The sequence below is a fragment of the Octodon degus genome, unplaced genomic scaffold (genome assembly GCF_000260255.1).
Source record: "Octodon degus isolate 3935 unplaced genomic scaffold, OctDeg1.0 scaffold00070, whole genome shotgun sequence".
NCBI lineage: Eukaryota > Metazoa > Chordata > Mammalia > Rodentia > Octodontidae > Octodon > Octodon degus.
In genome coordinates, this window is record NW_004524646.1 from 8970435 (window position 1) to 8988663 (window position 18229).

Here is an 18229-nt window from a genome sequence, read left to right on the forward strand (position 1 = left end):
CGGCCCCGCCGGCGCAGGGTAGCAGGAAGCTCTCCGCACACTCACCAGACCTGGGCTAGGACCCATTTTTTCCTGTTTTCTATGCTCTCTTAGGTTTATTTTTCAGAGTTTATGCTTAAGTAATTTTTTTAAAAAAGAGCCTAAAGATGGTAAGTTTTTTTAAATCGTGGAAAGTCCAAAAATGTCTGTGTTTAGCTGAAGAGAAATTTGACTGCCTGAGTTCTTGATTTGAAGGCAGTGTTTTGTTATCTACTACCATTGTTTGTTCATTTTTATTAGATTTCTATTTTATTCACTCTTGAAGCTTCTTGCTTTTCTGTATACTGGGATTCTACAATAACTGCACATTTCATTTTGCTTTAAAAGTCACTTATCCTCCTTGGTACTTGGTGGGCCCTAGTTGGCTGTGACACTTGGTGCCCATCTCCAGCTCTCCACAGTGTGTCTGAGTCAGGGCTTCGCTTCCCTATCTCCCCTCTCTCTTTAGGAATGCCTGCTGAGGAGCTGGGAACTATGGCAGCCGGTGTCCAGGGTACACAGCTCCTCACTTCTTCCAGGAGTGTTCTTTTCCTGTTGTAACCTTCCATAGCCTTCTGGTGCGCCTGTCTCATCTGTTGTTTTAGTCCGGTTGCAAGGGAGTTGGCTGCTTCTGCTTACTTGTATTTATTGATGTGATAGCCTAAGTTTAAATCTGTTTGAGAATAGTATGACTTTTTCTTAGTTCTTCTTAGTTGACTATCTTTCTGATTCTGTGATTCCCCTTGAACTTTGTCCATCATTACTATCTGTTCATATATTTTGATTGACTAATTTTAATAACACATTCCTCAGCCCAAACCAAAATGCCTGTTTAGCTGTTAATTTCATGTAGCTTCATTAAGAGTGTGTACTGCTAGCGACTTCAGGGGACTGAGGGACTTGTGGCTGGACAGTTTGTGTGTTTGGATGTTAGACTTCTTCTTCAGATCCTTTGTGTGGTTTGGGCAGGCTCTTTGGCCCCTGTCCTGTGGGTCATATGTATGTGTTTATAGGGCTTGAGTGGCCCCCAGGGTTGCACATTAGAATCACCAACTGCTTTTAAAAAGCCCACTACCTGGGTTGTGCTGTCCAGATGAGTGAACTCAAGAGCTATCAGGATGGGATCCAGGTCTTAGAAAAGAAAACATTTTTTTTGTGGTGGTACTGCAGTTTGTACCCAGCCAGGAATGTTGGTCCCTCTGCACTATATCCCCAGCCCCTTTTATTTGTTATTTACTTGTTATTCCAAGTTGCCCAAGCTGGCCTTGAACTTGGAATCTTTCTCCTCAGCCTCCCAAGTAGCTGAGATTACAGCCTGTCTCTCAGGAAATTTTTAAAGCTTTCTGAGTGATTCTAATGAACTTGCGAACCGCTGCAAATCAGATTTTCAGTGTCTGAATTCTAGCTTCCTTGCAAAGAACAGCCCTTTATAAATAGCAGATATTGGGCATTTTAGATTTTAAATAGTGGTATTTATCAGCTCTGTTCCCAGTTGTTTGTATGTGGGCAGAACACATGCATCCTGTTTTGATTGTTGTACATGTAAGTACCTCGCTAGAAGAGATAATGGAAGGAAATTTGGTATCACGTAAATGCCTTAAATGGTGCCCAGGGGATTTTATTTTATTTTATTTTATTTTTTGCGGAACCGGGGATTGAACTCAGGCCTTTGTGCTTGCCAGGGAAGCGCTTATTCCACTGAGCCATCTCCCCGGCCCCTGATTTTATTTGTTGAAGTCATAAAGGGTCATGCTTATAAGAAGTACTCAAAATTAAGTGAATCCACTTTTTTTTATATTATGACCAGTTTATAGGGAATATTAAACATTTTGGTACATTTATTTTTAATAAGGGACGAATTTAAAACAACAGACTTGTGCAGGAATGGTAATGTCTTCCGTGTGTGGGCTGTTAGGAGGCTGAGAGAGATGTACAGAGTGCGCAGAGTAGTGGCAGGCGCATAGCGAGTGGTCGCTAGGTGACTGTGCTGCCGTTGTTACTGCTTTTCATTCACTTACTATTTATTTTCTCGTCTCTCTGGCTTGATAGCATGAAAGTAACATGGAATGTTTTCATTTGAATCTCTTAACACTCCCTCCTTAGAGCTAGCATCATACATCCTTATAAGTTGAATTATGAGATAGAGCACTTATTAGGCAGGTGTGAGTGAAGCCTGGTTTTGATGAGTATATGTGTTGTAGATTGTTTTGAATAATAAATGCTTGTGAATTAGTAAAAGTTGATTTTTTTGCAACAAATGACAAGATGGTAATTACTGTGAAATAAAAACTCCAAATGTAGCTTCATAACTACGGATAGTAAAACATATAACTCAAATTAATGAGTTATTAACATTTTCCCTGATACTTTTAACTGGAGGAGGATAAAAGGCAATTGACATAAAACAGAGGACTTCTGACCATGAGAGTCTGTCTGTTGTTTTCTATTTGTGTATTTCAGAGTTAGGTGTTTTGTGAACATAAATTAATGGAGAGAGGATCAGGCAGTGTATTTTTTATAGTAACTCAAATATAGCTTTCTATGTTTTGTGAGAAACTTGTTTGTTTCTAGCTTGAGATCAGTTAAATACCCACTGCTATATAGGAGGTTGGTTTGCACGGAAATATTTATAAATGTTATAAGTAATATTAAGATTATAATTACAAATAAAGTTAAATTATAAGTATTTTTATAAGTACTATTGGAATCTTTGATTTTTGTTTCCTGAGAAATCTTCAGACAACCTAGTATTGGCGGTAGGCTCTCAGCCTTCTAAACTTTAGGTTATCATAAACATTTATGTGATACTGTATGGTCTGTAAGGACTTGTGAATTCTTTTACATGCTTTGTAGCATCCACATGAGACCCATCTTTTTATAAAGGATGAAACGAAAGCTCAAGAGAGGCTGTACGGCTTGTCTTGGCCGCACCACCACCATTAAATGTTCAGGGAATTTCCTCAGAGTCTCAAGGCACTTAAAAAATTTCCCAGCGATTGGAGGCATCAAATACTAGAGCTACGGCGTGACTGTTGAACCATTCGCCTTTCCCCATCAGTTGGCCTTACAGTTCCCTCACTTGGCTAAGGCTTGTGATGTTAGTGGTGCCAGTGGTGAAAGCCCCGGTAAAACTGAGTGAAGAGGTACCATGTTGATTCTACAACACAGAGAAGACTGGTGTGATTAGTCCTCTTGATCTTTGCTCACTGAATCTCTGGGATGTGATTCAGCTTCCTGAACAACTGCACATTTGCTCCTGTTGGAAGTGTCACAGACTTTCTGGTGTGAATGGCCGCTTCAGTCTCAGCAGCCCACTGTGGGACTCCGTGTTGCAAATGCCAGTGGGAGATTAGGCTGCAGTAGTTGTTATTCTGTGACATTTTGCTGATAGCAGGTTCTCACGCAGGCACTCCTGTAGGTCCCATGGTCCAGGGTTAGTTGTTTGTCAGCGTTTCTGTTCCTCTGGTGTTCTTCCTAGGACAGTGAATGCCAGCAGGGCTGTCCCGCAGTTGGGACATGCATGTGCACCAAGCAGGCAGACAGACAGTTCATGCCTGCTTTATGAAAGCAGTGCTTTCGATCAACAGTGTTCCGGCCGTGGAGGGAGCAGCCGGTTCTGGTAGACGTTGGCTGACGTGTGCTCAAGTTACTTACTCTAGCAGCCCTCATGAAAGCATGCTCAAATGGATTAACTGTCATTTTTTAATGTATTATTTTCAAATAATTACAGTATTCTTAGATTTTCATGATTTTATAAGTTAAAGAGCATCAGCACCCCAAACTTTCTGTAAGCCATGTATTTAAGCATTTCCTTGTGCTAAACTTTTTCCCAGACCTAGTAATAGCAAAATTATGTAGGTTATATGTCCTGTTTCAGCCTCCAGAATAGATAAGTAGAAGTGTCTGTGGAAGAAAGATCTAACTTTAAACAAATAAACAGCAAATGAAACAGACAAAAATCAAGGGTTGACTTCCTGTTTGTGTTAAATGTGCATATGGACTGTCGTTGCACTGAATGAAATTGTATGGGAGTGGGGCAACAGTGTGTGTGTGAGAGCAGACTCATCCCCATGGAACACTCTAGAGATATTTTTACCTGGTTGACAGGACAGTGAACAATTGCGGAAACTGAACATGTATGTGTGTTTAATGTTTCTATAAAAACTTGCATGTGTTTAGAGTACTGCATCTCTTACTCCCGGGAGAGTGGAGTCTGGTGCATTCTTAGCACCTGCGGTGCTCTTGTGTGGTGCTGGCGACGGTCTGTGCCTTCCTCTGTTCAGGGGACGTCACAGCACTCACTGTTCTTACTGCTGTCTTTGTGGATGAACCTGCTTCAGACAATAAAGCACGTCAGAGCTGTAGAGCAGGGTATGTTTATGCTTCAGGTTTGTCTGCCTGTTTAAGTCACACACTCATTTCCTAACCCATTTTCCATCTTTTCACTTTTTTCTCTTGATTTTAACTGACATTATCCTGTGTTTTCTTAGAACGTATTTCTTTTTTTTCCATAGTTCTATTGATAAACCTTAAAACATATTTCTGATTATTTAAGATCCATTTAAATATTAGCTTTTGAGGGACTGCTTATAAGATACCAGAATGATTGCTTTCTTATTGTAACAGTAGTTGAATAGTTGCTCTACAGGTGCCGATCCTAGATGTTTATGTGTAAAACTGTGCACTGGGCTCAGCAAGGGTTAGAATGCAGAGGAAGCCTTTGCCTGTGCCCTCGAGCTTGCGATGGATAGGCCGGAAGTGCAGAGGGCCATGAAGGTGGTGGTGTGGAGCATACGAGGCCTCTTTCAGAAAATGCATTGAAGTAAAAGCCCTACAACAAGAAATGCTGCTCCAGTCTCAGAAGTCACTTAGGGGTCAGCATGGTTTCTGAGGAAAGGGAGTGTTCAGTAAGCGCGAGGAGCTCTGATCTCTGGTCTGTTTGCCGCTGGCAGCTGAAAGACACCAAGCAGGCTCTCTTTGGTTTTCTTCTCTTACTTGTAAATGTTCTGGTAGAGCATGTGTATTTGCTCTTCATGGAGGATGGACTGTGTCTTTTGTTTTTAGTTACACTTTATGCGTTTTTGTATTTGGTACAGGGTCTCGCTGTGCAGCTCAGGCTCGTAGTGATCCTCCTGTCTCAGCCACCTCAGCTCTGTGATTACAGGTGTGCACCACTAGGCCTGGTTTCGGGGGCAGCACAGCATGTGGTACCAGGGATCAAACCCAGGACCTTGCGCTTGCCAGGCAGGCACTTGGACCACTGAGCCATCTCCCCAGCCCTGTTTTTAGTTACTCTTGAGTGAATAACATCATAATACCAATTTATAAATTGTAAACTTTTGCATGGTGACTCCCAGTGGCAAGTGATGTGGGCAGTCACCTGTTTGTTTTCAGTTCTTTGACACGTGGCAAACATTTAAAATTTTTAGGTTTTCTATTCTCAGTTTTTAAACTAAACTTACATGAACATTGTAAGAGGGGCAGGGGACCCCAGAGTGCTGCCTGCAGCCTCGGTTGTAACTGCAGCCATGAGTCTGATGGGCTTTTCTTAGAGGCTACCCAAAGCCTTGGGAGGTGATTGCTCTGTGTTTTCCTTGGGAAACAGAGAGTTGGTCTGTGGTTTTGCATCTAAACATTTTAGTTCTCTTTTCTGTTGAAACAGCTTTATTGGTCTCCAGTCAGTGTTTAGACTATTAGGAAATTATCAGTCCAAATGCATCTGGCTGATGTGTCTTACTGTTCCTAAATTGGAAGTGAGAAGCTGCTAATTAACTAAATTTTAACCTAGCATATCTGAACACTTCAAAAATGTAATGTGCAATACATACACTAATGCCCTTTGAAATAAAAATTTAAATATATTTTAGCTGTGCTGAATTAAAAGAAAACATTATTGTCCATGTGTTTTGTGAGTTGTGCTTGTGTGTCACACGATGTTTTGGTTTCACTTACAAATACAAATAAAGGCACCTGTGAGACCTGATGTAGAGCAGTCCAGAGATTAACATAGTCTCTGTGGAAAGCCATCTTCTCTTCAAAGGGACCCGACATGTGCACCGTCTGAAGCCTGCGGGTGTTGACAGATAACAGCAATGCAACGTTTAGATACCCTCAGAAGAAGGGACCTGGCAACAGATTGTTTTGAGAGTTTACTCATTGCTTTAAAAAATGAATCACGTACTTAATTCTGTTAACCTTAAGGGTCTAGTTTTATGGTTTAGCTGATAGTCTTTGGACCAGTGGCTTTTCCTATCCAAAGTGTTTGTATTGTCAGAAGTGCTGGACCATAGCTACTGGCTGAAGTGTGGTTTAGTGGAATTTAGTGCTTTCCCTAAAGCATGCTGCTTAAAGCACCTGCGTTCCTTTTGTTGGTTGAATGCTGTCTTATTTTCATTCCTATGTAATTTACCTGCATGGAGATTAAGATAGCTCCTTTTTATTAAATAAGCTTGAAAACAAGACGAGTGTACTAAGTCTTGGGTAGATAATGTTGGATAGCTCCTTTTATAATAAGCATTTTAAAATCTGCCCTGTAAAAACTGGAAAATGTATTTTCCCCTGTATGCAAAGCAATATAGTACTGAAATATTCCTCCTTAATTTTGGTCTGAACGAACAAAAGTGTCTGTGTTTATTCCTGCCTAATGCATCACAAATCTGCTGACATGCTAACCTTGGAGTCTTGGCTGGCGTTAATCAGGCCTGTGCACCGGCAGGAAAGATGCACCTAATGCACTCCATCAGTGCAGTTTGCATATGGAAGTTCTCACAGGGGAGCTGCCCTGTGCCAGCTGAGGGTTACCTGCCCACTGCAGTTATTGTATGTAATTATCGAACCAATCTGTTCAGCCCAGCAGGGCTTAGATGGTAATCATGAAGCAACACTTTGGAAAAGAAAGATGTAAGGCACTCTCCTTTCTCTCATCAGTTATGTGAAGTTAGAGCCACTCTTCCAGCTCTTGTTGAGGAGCAGTACCCCTAGATACCAGTCTGCCAAATGAATGCCTTTTGGATTCTTCAGGTTTAGTCGAGTTGTTTTTGTTTCTGTGAAACATTTTCTCTGGGAGCACGATGGGTATCTCTGAGTTCTGATCTCACAGCTACCTTAAGCGTGTTTTCAGGCAGTGGGATTAAGTGTAGCACACAGCCACGGTTCTGACCATTTGGCAACTTCAAGAGTGTAGCTCAGAGAGGGTTCAGCTTTCACACGTTGCTCTGTTTGGAGTAGTTGCCGTTAGATGAAAGAGCAGTGTTCTGTCAGCAGGCACTAGCGTCTCTCATAGCTGTACATGGAATGGCCTACAGCAAAGAACATTCTCAGATGAAGGTTTACCTAGCATTAATTGTTAAAAAATAGAAATGAGGGTTTTCTGTTGCATTGTGAATCTCAAATTGGGGACCTATTGGATGGTTTCTTAACTGGTGCACATGTACTTTAGGTGGCACAAGCTTATTTTAGGTAACTTCGAGAAAGTTTACATTAAAACTTGGATATTTGCACGTTCAAGTTTGAAATTACAGGGTTTTACAAAAATTTACAAAAAAAGTTTTACAAAAATTTAATTGTTTTATATTTGTTGCTAATGTCCCTTTGTAATTATACCTATATACCTACCCAGAATGATGATAAGTGATTTCAAGATTTGACACAAGACTGGCCTAGTTAGAAGATTTTTGTTTGTGTTAGTTTTATTTTGAGACAGTGTCACTGAATTGCCCCGGCTGGGCTGTGACTTGTGATCTTCCTTCCTCCATTTCCCAGAGTGCAGAGACTACATGTGCACTGCCAGGCATAGTGCCCAGGAGATGTCGGGGTAGTGGACATAGCAAAGGACACTGAGTTAGTGTTTGAGAAGAGTGGAAAGTGATGGGAAATACGCCTCAGCTCTCAAGTGACACTCAGCTTGGAGGATAATGGAAGAAGAGGCCCAAGCGGATAGTGGGGAATCCCAGCAGTTTTTGATGTTATAAGAGTTTTGTCCCGTTAAGGCATATATAGTAAAGGATTACCGTCTTATTTAAACTTATAATTACTTTAATAATTATGAGAAACATGTCATCGTTGCACTATAAATGTCAACATTATCCCTGGTCCGAGTGAGTGATTGAGAGCAGGCTTGGGAAACATTTTGTTTCCCAAAACAAAGTGAGGGGATTTCTCTGTGGTCAGTGCTCACCATTAAAGCATAGCTTTTGGAGATGAACTATGTAAAGCTAACCAGTGGGAGGTGGGCATAGCAAAGGCCCGCACGGTGCAGGCCAGTTTTAGCTGGGCAGTGTCTTACTCGTTCTTTAGATGACCACAGCCTGGAGTTCTGAGCCTTCTTCCTGTAGATTTGCACAGCCACACTTCCATGCATCCACTTATGTACTAACCCATGGACAGTCTATGTATGTACTTTTTTGACCAGCAGACTACATCTCTGTCTTTTAAATTTTTATGTACAAGAAGAGAAAGACAGACATGGAGGAAAGCCTGGCATCCAGTGTGGAGGAGATGGAGCACTCCGATTCCCAGGTGGAGGAGGTCCCACAGACACGTAAGTTGAACAGTTTGTGTATCTTTCCAGTATAAGGCACAAACTGCATTTCCTCCTGCTCGATAAGGGGCTGACATTGGTCATAACATTTGGATGTTTTAAAATAAAATATATAAGTAGATCTTATATTTGTCTAGTATCCTGTTGTCTTCTCTACATACATTATGTTCTTCGCAAGTTAATAATGAAGTTGGGACTAGGGAAGCACTCATTCTGCGGATTTGAAGCATGAGAGTGCTGTAAAGCTGTTGTGAGGGGTGAGCTGCAGAGTCTAGAACTCTTGCCCCCTCCAGCTCACCCTTCTGGCTCTGGGAATGATAATGAAGTCAGAGGTCAGACAGCAAGCAGCTAGCTCTGTTACTGCTGCAGACCTCCACTTACCTGAGTTGCCCACCTGCACCCCATAGTCTGCCAACCCAAGAGGACACAGAATTAAAACTCCATATTGTCACTTTTCCCAGTACTTGGTACACAAGCCTTATAAGCTCGTGCCACAGGCACTTGCAGTAGTGGGTAGCTCCAGAAATGACATTAGCAAGGCATCGTCTGCACAGCGGCAGAACTAGGCTGGACTTCAAGCCGGAGTGCTGAAGGAACAGCTGGGAAGTGTGCTCAGGGTTTCATAAATGATGCTGCTGCACTTGGCTTAGTAAGGAGAGATTGATTTCTGCCAAAGTACATTTTTAAGAAAAGATTTCTCTACTATCTTTCTGCATTTTGTTGATCTATTTATTTTTAATTAACTAATTAACTTTTCATCTTCTTGAGACAGGGTCTTACTCTGCAGTTCAGGCTGGCCTTGAGCTCACTTTGTAGCCCAGGCTGGTCCTCTTGCCTCAGGTCCTAAAATACTTTTTTTTTTAAAATGTATTTGGTACAGGGTCTCACTATAAAGCTTGGACTCTTAGTGACCCACCTGTTTCAGCCTCCCCAGCTCTGGGATTACAGGCGTGCACCACCATGTGCGGTCTCTCCTAAGCAGGCACTTAGCCCGCTGAGCTATCTCACTGGCCCCTGAAATACTTCTTGATTTTTAATGAGAAGGCTTGCTTCTGGTAAAAATGGCCCATGCTGTATGTGAACCTTCTTTTCAGCTCCGGTGCTGGTGCATGTGTATGGAAAGCGCTGGATGTAGCTTGAAGAGAATCGTCTTTATCGTGGCTTTATTAGCATTTTTTCATCACTGTTATGGCTAGAACATCCTTAGGGCTAACTGCACTCACTTAGAGAATTCTTGAGATCCCTGAAGGAGAGTGTGGCCAGTTTAACTCTGGAGGCTAAAGGTTTTGAAGTCTCTTACAAACCTTTTTGTACATCTTCTCTTCTTCTGCTACATCTTCTTTTTGCTACTGTTTTGTTGTGTTTACCCATCTCCCTGTCTGGTTCCTTTCATTGTTAGGAAATGAGGAGGTCCGAGGAGCGATGTATCTAGGCGTGTCTCAGCCAGAGGCTGGCCGCAGCAAGGGCAGTGAAGGGGAGTGAAATTGAGGAGCGTTTGTACAGACAGCAGCAGTCTTAGTTTTTACAAAATCTCTTGAATTTTAAGCCTGCCAGTTTTAGGGTAGCAGGGCCCCTGCCCTGATCTGGTGTGGCTGACGCCCGCTGAGGGAAGCCCAGTCCCCTGTGCGGGAGACTCTGGCTCTCTGCTCCCCGCGGGCTTCTGCGCCTGAACTTTGCTAATGGGCACCCAACATATTTGTTTTGATGGATAAATGATTTTAAATTCTAGTGTAACTGTGAAAAAATGTTTACAGTGCCTAAAATTTTACTATAAGCTCCTTGTATTGATGGTTATTTCTGTAGGAAAATACAGTAGTATTTTTATTTTATGGATTAGAAGAGAGTAGGCTCATAATTTGAAGGAAAACAAATTCATATTTTTGATATAAAACTTAAAGATGACAAAGAATGATCAGATTCTCCTTCATATCAACACTGAATTTCTATTTTCCTCTTACTATCAGAGTATTCATTAAAAAGTAATAATGCCTGAGATTGTAAAATGTTACTCCTTTGGGGGGGGAACAAGGGTTCATGTTTCAAAAAATTATATATATATATTTACATATATATATCAGTTTAAGGTAACTTGAAGGAGAAGACATATTATCTTGAATCTTTTTAAATTTTTAAGAAATATATAATACATTTCAGTGAATTTTGTTTTAGGGCTTTAGATTTTGTGTCATAAATGTGTTTTAAGAATAGCTACCTCTTAACTGCAGCTTTAGAAATGTCAGTTTCTTCATTAACAATTTTATTTTCAAACACAATTTATGGTTTACAATATGGTAAGAGATTTTTCTCACTGTGTGATCTTTCAGAATGCTGTACCTCGCAAAATGGGAGCAACTTTCCTTTAATATCTATTTAGACCATTTTAAAAACGTGTATAATTTTCTTGATATACCTAAACTCATTTAGAATAGCTGGGGGTCTATTGTGTAAGAACACATTCTGAAAGCTTTCTGTGTGGGTATTGTGTGGGCTTTCTCAGAAAAAGAGATGGGGGACAGGGTGGTTTTCAAGAAGAACAGAGGCCTCTAATCCTTTTATTTTTATGCAAGGCATAATTTTTACCAATTGAGAAAATTTGGTTATTTGCTGCAAGTAATTTTTCCTCTCACAAAATGATAAGCCTTAGAAAGCCATGCATAGTCTGGCATTTTAGAACCATGCCAATATTTCAGAACTGTACTAAAATTAGTTAATGTAGCCATGATATTTATGGCTAGTACACTTGTCCCTCCTGTTCGCAAAATGGAGACTGCTCTCGACTCTCACTGGTATTATTTTTAAAGTACCATGGATTTTGGGCCATTCCTGAGGATTCTTTGGGGAAGCATGACAGGTTAGGGAATAGATATTTTTAAGGGCACTCTAGAAAGAAATTTTCCACTTGTTTTTTTATGTTATCCATTACAAGAATGAATACCTCAAACTTGTATATGTTATTTTTCAGATATAAAATTGTACACCTTATTCTTATGATTGAACCCAAGGACCTTATGAAGACAATTATATTTTAAATCAAAGACACAAAATAGTGTTTTCTGTAACAATAGAGAAAATACTGCATTGATACACAGAGCAGTATCTAAGGCTCTTAGAATGATTATATAGTAAATTCCAGGCGGTGATAGCATTCATTTCGAGTCACAGTGAGAAACTTGGAAGTCTATATTAAAGGGAATAAAGCAGCAAAATTTAAAAGTAGAATGTACAAGACCATTTTTGAGAATGGTGCTGCTTGAACAATAGCTGTATGATTGCTTCAGTGTCCTTTGTAGTGTGCCCAGAGATCCATACTCCATTGAAAGGAGATGGTATAGTATTAGTTATTGATGGATTCTTGGTATCCAGTTATGTCAATCTTGCAGTCAAATGCAGAGTTAATTTCAAAATTTTGGAAAGAAAGCCCTAGAAATCTGTCACAGAATATTTTTAATAGAACGTTGTATCACAAAAATTGAAAAACCTAATTGCTGAAAGAACCGTATTATTTATACTACGTATTATTAGTGGCAAGAGAAAAAAATAGTCATATAAGTTCAAAGCTTGCTATAATTAAACTATATGAAAATTGATTAGAAACTGTATCTTGGGGGTAAAAAGTTACTTTTTAAGTAACTAAGCCCATAAGCAGAAAACCTTTAGAGCTGTTTACCATTACATGCATGTGATAGAAATTTTGTCCCGGATTCCGAGAGTGTTTTGTTCTTTAGAGAAGAACTGTTGGGTCTCCTGTGGCTCAGTGCCTTCGCTGAGTAGGAGAGCCGGGCTGCTCTCACTCTGATGCCCCTTCTCTCCCTGGCAGAGAGAAGTTGGGGCGTGGGAAGGAATAGCCACACCTTGTGCCAGCTCTGGGCCAGGGGTCTGCTGTGGTGTAGCCTTCCTGTGCTGCTCCCACAGCTGGAGGCAGAGTGGGGGAGAGTTGGGAGGGCCCCCACCCAGGGGAGAGAGTGAGGGGTCTTTTCCAACCCCAGAGTACTGGGCAGGGGGCCTCCCTAGGAGCTGCCACCTGGGATCACATGCTACATGCCTTTTGGGAGGCTGCTTGACTGGAATCTGCCTGATTTGTGGTGGAAAAGACTGCGTTTATTTTAGCACGAAGTCTAGTATTTGCCTGTGTTAAAAAGCCTAGGTAATAGGCTTTAAAAAGCAACTTGCTTAAAATAAAATTCCTTGTTCCTCATACCATGCCTGCCATCCTTGCTTCCTCCCAAGGGGTCTGTGCCTACTGTCGTTTACATTTGGACTTAATGTTTTTTTATGAAAAAAATGGGGTGGTGGTGATATTTCAGTACCAACAAACTATGTTTTGGTTTTTTAACCGGTGGAGGCCTTATATGGATTAAGACTAGAAAGTAGATTTCGTTAGCATATTTTTTACATATTTAAAAAATCAGCCATTTCCTGAGATTTTCAGGATATTAGTAGCTCTGCCTTTGTGCGAACTTCACCTCCACAAACGATGAGAGTCAGATGCATTTTAAATTATTAATAATTGTGTGTAGAATGTTCATGTTTCTTTTTGTGCTTTGTAATTTTATGACTGTTGATATTACTTTTGTTTTTCAAGGTTCAAGAACCCGAAAAAGAATCCAGAAGTAAATCACATGGCTCAGAACAACTTTTCTCCATTTTCATTTGACTTTTTCTCCATTTGTGTTTTGCTTTGTTTTCATGTGAGTGTTGTGGGGTGGGTGTAATAATTAAAACCTTTGTCTTTGAAACAAGCTTTTTCATTAAATGAATACGTTGTACAATTAATAGAGGCTAGTTTATAAATTTCAGAATCTTCAAGTTATGTGCACTAAGTGGTCAAATAGTTCAGGTGGGCATATGAGAAAAATTGCTTGGAATCTACTTTCCCAATCATTGTGCATTTCCCAGAGTGGCTAAAAATTGTTGGACAGAATCTTCACTTTTAAGGAAATGCAAAACTTGAAATAAAGGTCATTTTTGCTCAATACAAACAACAACTTGCTGTGGCAATAAGGTTGGTTTGTGTGGATTTTGTTCTTCATAGTCATAGTAAGCAATTTTGGAGCCCCTGCTGTGAAGGATAGGAGCGCAAAAAGGGCAGGCCTGTGAAAGCAGAGTGGGGTGAGCGCAGTGTGTCTGGAAGACAGGAAGTATTTCAGAGTTAGACTGCAGAAGAGTTACGTCAGTGTGCCGAGCAGCCAGGCAGCAGATTATTGAGCAGTGGCCCGGTCAGCGATTGTGTGACGTTTGGCTTCTTTAAAGGAAGTCTTGAGAGCTGACCTTATGCAGCCCATTGTTCCTGCACACAGTTTCTCTTACAGGTTTTATTTTTGTAGCAAATGATGTTTTTACAGTAACCAAGCACAGTAGAATTCCAGGGATTAGAAAGTGAAATGTGCAAGTTTTTAAGTTGTCTTGGGAACAGACTTCAGAATTTAACATATCTCTGAACAATTTCAAGAAGCATTCCTAAAAATTTCTTTTGTTAGTGAAATTGGGGGTGAATATATTTTCTAGCAGATAGAATAACAGCCCTGTAGTATGTACAATGTTTTAGGTAGTGCATGGGCACAGTCTTATTTAAATACCTTCATATGTATTCAAAACATCACTGGCACATTAAGTTTCGCTGTTGCTTAGGTCAAGCCTAAAGTAGGTATTTCAGTTTTAGAAAGTGAGTTGATTTGAAGGAAATATTAATTCATAGACAGGTGGATGTATCAAAAATTAATGGGATTGTACCGGGTTTGAGGAAGGAAACCAACATAAAGACTAACTTTTGGCTCTGTGCTGTGGATCGCTCCATATCATGTGAAGTATTTATCACTCTAATGGTTAGATAGTAAGAGACAGATCTGCAGATTTCCTTTTGAAGGTTAATCTCATGCCACCTGATGTTCTAGAATTATGTTTCGTTGTGGAATAGAGAGTAGGTTTAGGGCCAGGACTTCCTGCCACATGTTAGATGTAGTACTCATCAGTGTTATGGTCCCAAGTTTATTTGTAACACTTAATCAGCTCCCATGTTCTGTGTTAAACACATTGGTGCTTAAAATAGGATAAAATGTGTGTGATGTGTTTTTGTATATATGCCTTAGCCTTTTTTATTTTTCAAAACACAAAAACATAGCAAAACCTGTTGGTTAAATATTAAGAAGAAATACCTCCTCACGTACTGTTTTGAGCAAGTGCTCACCTTTTCTTGAATGTTACTATGTTGGTGGGACTACAGAAATTAATGCAGAACTACTGGCCACAGGAGCCAGTTTAATTTATTAACTGTGTCCTTTGTTCCGCTCTGCTTTTTATTTCTTCTTACAATGATTTTTATCTATTATTGTTATTATTATTATTTTTTAAAAATTTTTTTGGTGGAACTGGGGATTGAACTCAGGCCCTTGCGCTTGCCAGGGAAGCTTTTATTCCACTGAGCCATCTCCCTGGCCCCTTCTGTTATTTTTTTAAATTAACTTTAAAAAGAAAAAAATAAAAATTTCTTTCTTTTTTTTTTTTTTTTTTTTTGCAGAAATGGGGATTAAACTCAGACCCTTGCGCTTGCCAGGGAAGTGCATATTCTATTGAGCCATCTCTTGGGCTCCAAAAACAAAATTTCAAAACAAAATAATAGGAGGGTAACAGTGGTCAACACATTATGTATTGTTATCTTTAAAGTAGTTATCCAGCATACAAGATACATACATTGAATTGTTCAAAAAATATTAACTTTCTTTTTAATGATGTAAGAGAAGATGGTAGTATTACTGGCTTAACTATCATGTGTGTGTGTGTGTGTGTATACACACACATATATACACACACACACGTGTATATATATATATGATTGCTATAGTGGTGTGTGTGTGTGTGTGTGTGTGTGTGTTTTGCTTTTCCCTTTTTTTCTCTTTTCCCCCACTCTAGCTTCTTTTTCCTTTTGAACAGTTTCTTCACATTTTCAACAGCTGTTATACGTTTTGGATCTTATTTACTTTTTCAGTTTCTTACACTGGGGAAACAATATGTTTGCACATGAGCGTCTGGTTTGTTTCACTTGTGAGTATGTTCTCAAGTTGCATCTATTATAAAAATTTCCAATTTATCTTTCTTTATGGCTGAGTGGTACTCTAAAAAGACCACATCTTTTTTATCCATTCTTCAGTTGATGGACATTTGAGTTGCTTCCAAGATCTAGCCATTAAAACTTTTGCTGCTATAAGCATAGGTGCACATGCATCACTGTGGTATGACGTTCATAATTCTTCTGGGAAGAGCCCCAGAGGGGGAATAGATGGATCAAATGTGACCTCCAGTGCTAGTTTTTTGAGGAATGTCTACACTAATTTCCACAGTGGTTGCACCAGCTGACATTCCCAGCAGCAGTGGAGAAGGATTCCTTTTCCCCCACAGCCCGTTCAGCGTTTGTTATTGATGGATTTCTTAATAATAGCCATTCTTTTCAGGGTGAGATGGAATTTCAGTGCTACTTTGATTTGCATGTCTCTAATCACCAGTACTAGTAATGTTGAACATTTTTTCATGTATTTACCATTTGTATTTCTTCATCTGAGAAATGTATATTCATTTCAGATGCCAATTTTTGGATTGGGTCTTTAAATTTCGGAGGACTTTTTTTTTTTTTGAGTTCTTTATATGTTCCTGGTAGTAATCCTTTGAGGAACAGCTGGCAAACATTTTCCTCCCCTTGTGGGTTGTCTTTCTCTCTCTCTTTTTTTTTTTTTTTTTTTTTGGTGGAACCAGGGATTGAACTCAGCCCCTTGCGCTTGCCAGGGAAGTGCTTATTCCACTGAGCCATCTCCCCGGCCCTGTGGGTTGTCTCTTGACTCTTATTGGTGGTTTCTATTGCTGTGCACAAGCTTTTTAATAAGAAGAGATCCCTGTTGTTGGTTCTTTGTGATAGTTCTGTGTGATCAGAGTTTTATTCATAAAGTCTTTGCCTATACCATTGTCTTCAAAATTTTATCTCTTCTACCTGCCAGCAGATTTAGTGTTTCTGCTTTAATATTTATATCTTCGATCCATTTCAAATTTAGTTTAGTGCATGATTAAAGATAAGGATTCAATTTTAATCTTAAACATTTGTAAAGCCAGTTTTTCTAGCACTGTTTATCAGAGAGGCTCTCTTCCAATGAATGTGTTTGGCATCTTTGTCAAAGATAAGGCTGGCTATGTATGGAGCTGGGTCTGCATCTTCCAATCTGTTCCATTGATCTTTGGTACTGGGTTTTTCCCCCAGTACCATGCTGTTTGTATCACAGTAGCTTTATAGTATAATTTCAAGTCAGGGATTGTGAAGCTCCCTGCCTTGTGTTGTTGCACAGAATTGCCTTTGCTGTTGTAGGTCTCTTCTGGTTCCAAATGAATTTTAGGATTGTTTTCTCTAAATCTGTGAGATATGCTGTTGGAATTTTTGTCAGAATTATGTTAAATCTGTAACAGTTTTGGAAGTATGGCCATTTTTACTATACTAGTTCTTCCTACCCAAGAGCAAGGGATATCTTTCCATTTTCTGATACCCATTTCAGTGTACTGTAGTTTTCAGTGTAGAGGTCTTTTATATCCTTGGTTAGATTGATTCCTAAATATTTCGGTTTTTGGAATGCTATTGTTAAAGATGTTGTTTACCTAATTTCTCTCTCAGTGACTTTGTTATTTGTGTAAAGGAAGGGTTGTTGATTTTTGAGTATTGACTTCATATTTAGTTATGGTACTGAATTTGCTTATTAAATCCAGTGTTTTTTTAAATGAAGGTTTTGGAGTCTTCTATGTAGAGTACCATCTTATCTGCTAATAATATTAAGTTAACTTCTTCCTCTCCTACCATTATTCCTTTTGTTTGTTTCTTTCTCTTGTCTGTTGTTCTGGCTAAACCTTCCAGGACTGTGTTGAATAAGAGTGGAGACAGTGCAAATCCTTGTCTTGTTCCTGATTTTAGAGTGAAAGCTGTCAGTTTTTGTCCATTTAGTATGGCATTGGCTATTGGTTTGTCACATATGACTTTTATCAGATTGAGATAAAGCCATTTCCACTTTTTTGAACCGGGTGCTGAACTTTGTCAAAAGCTTTTTGTGCATCTGTTGAGATGATCATATGATTTTTGTGCTTAGCTTTGTTAATGTGGTGTATTACCTTTATTGATATTTTTATGTTGAGCCATCCCTATATCCCTGGAATGAATCCCACTTGGTCACGGTGTGTGTATAACCTTGGTGATTTGCTGCGTTGTTTGCCTGTATCTTATTGAGGATTTTTGCAGCTGTGTTCATCAGAGATTGGACAATGGTTCCCTTTCTTAGTGTGTCCTTCTCTGGTTTTGTTATCTGGATACTGTGTGCTCCCAGGAATGAATTTGAACATACTGCTTCCCTTTAAAGTTTGACAAGTAATGGTCGTTAGGTCTTCTCTAAATTTGTTGTGTAATTTAGTAGTGAATCCATCAGGGCCTGGACCTTTGTGTATATCCTCCAGTATCGGGGATTGAACTCAGGACCCTGCGTTTGCCAAGCAGGCGCTTATTCTACTGAGCTATCTTCCCGGCCCCTGTTGGTAGATTTTTAATTACATATTTGATTTCATTGACTGAGACTGCTGTATTTTATTCAGCTTTGGTAATTCATATGTATATAGGAGTCTCTTCATTTTTTCTGCATTCTCCATCTTAATAAAATA

General features: G+C 39.7%; 1 protein-coding gene across 1 annotated transcript in view; it reads left to right on the forward strand.

Moving 5' to 3' along the window:
- Vrk1 (vaccinia related kinase 1) overlaps nucleotides 1–13527 on the forward strand; it is a 51061-nt gene extending 37534 nt beyond the window's left edge. Inside the window, exons 11-12 of the mRNA XM_023719637.1 lie at nucleotides 8467–8557; nucleotides 13140–13527. Of these exons, the coding sequence (XP_023575405.1) occupies nucleotides 8467–8557; nucleotides 13140–13171 (123 nt within the window). The 3' untranslated portion in view covers nucleotides 13172–13527. The remainder of the gene's footprint in view (nucleotides 1–8466; nucleotides 8558–13139) is intronic.
- The last annotated feature ends 4702 nt before the right edge of the window (nucleotides 13528–18229 follow it).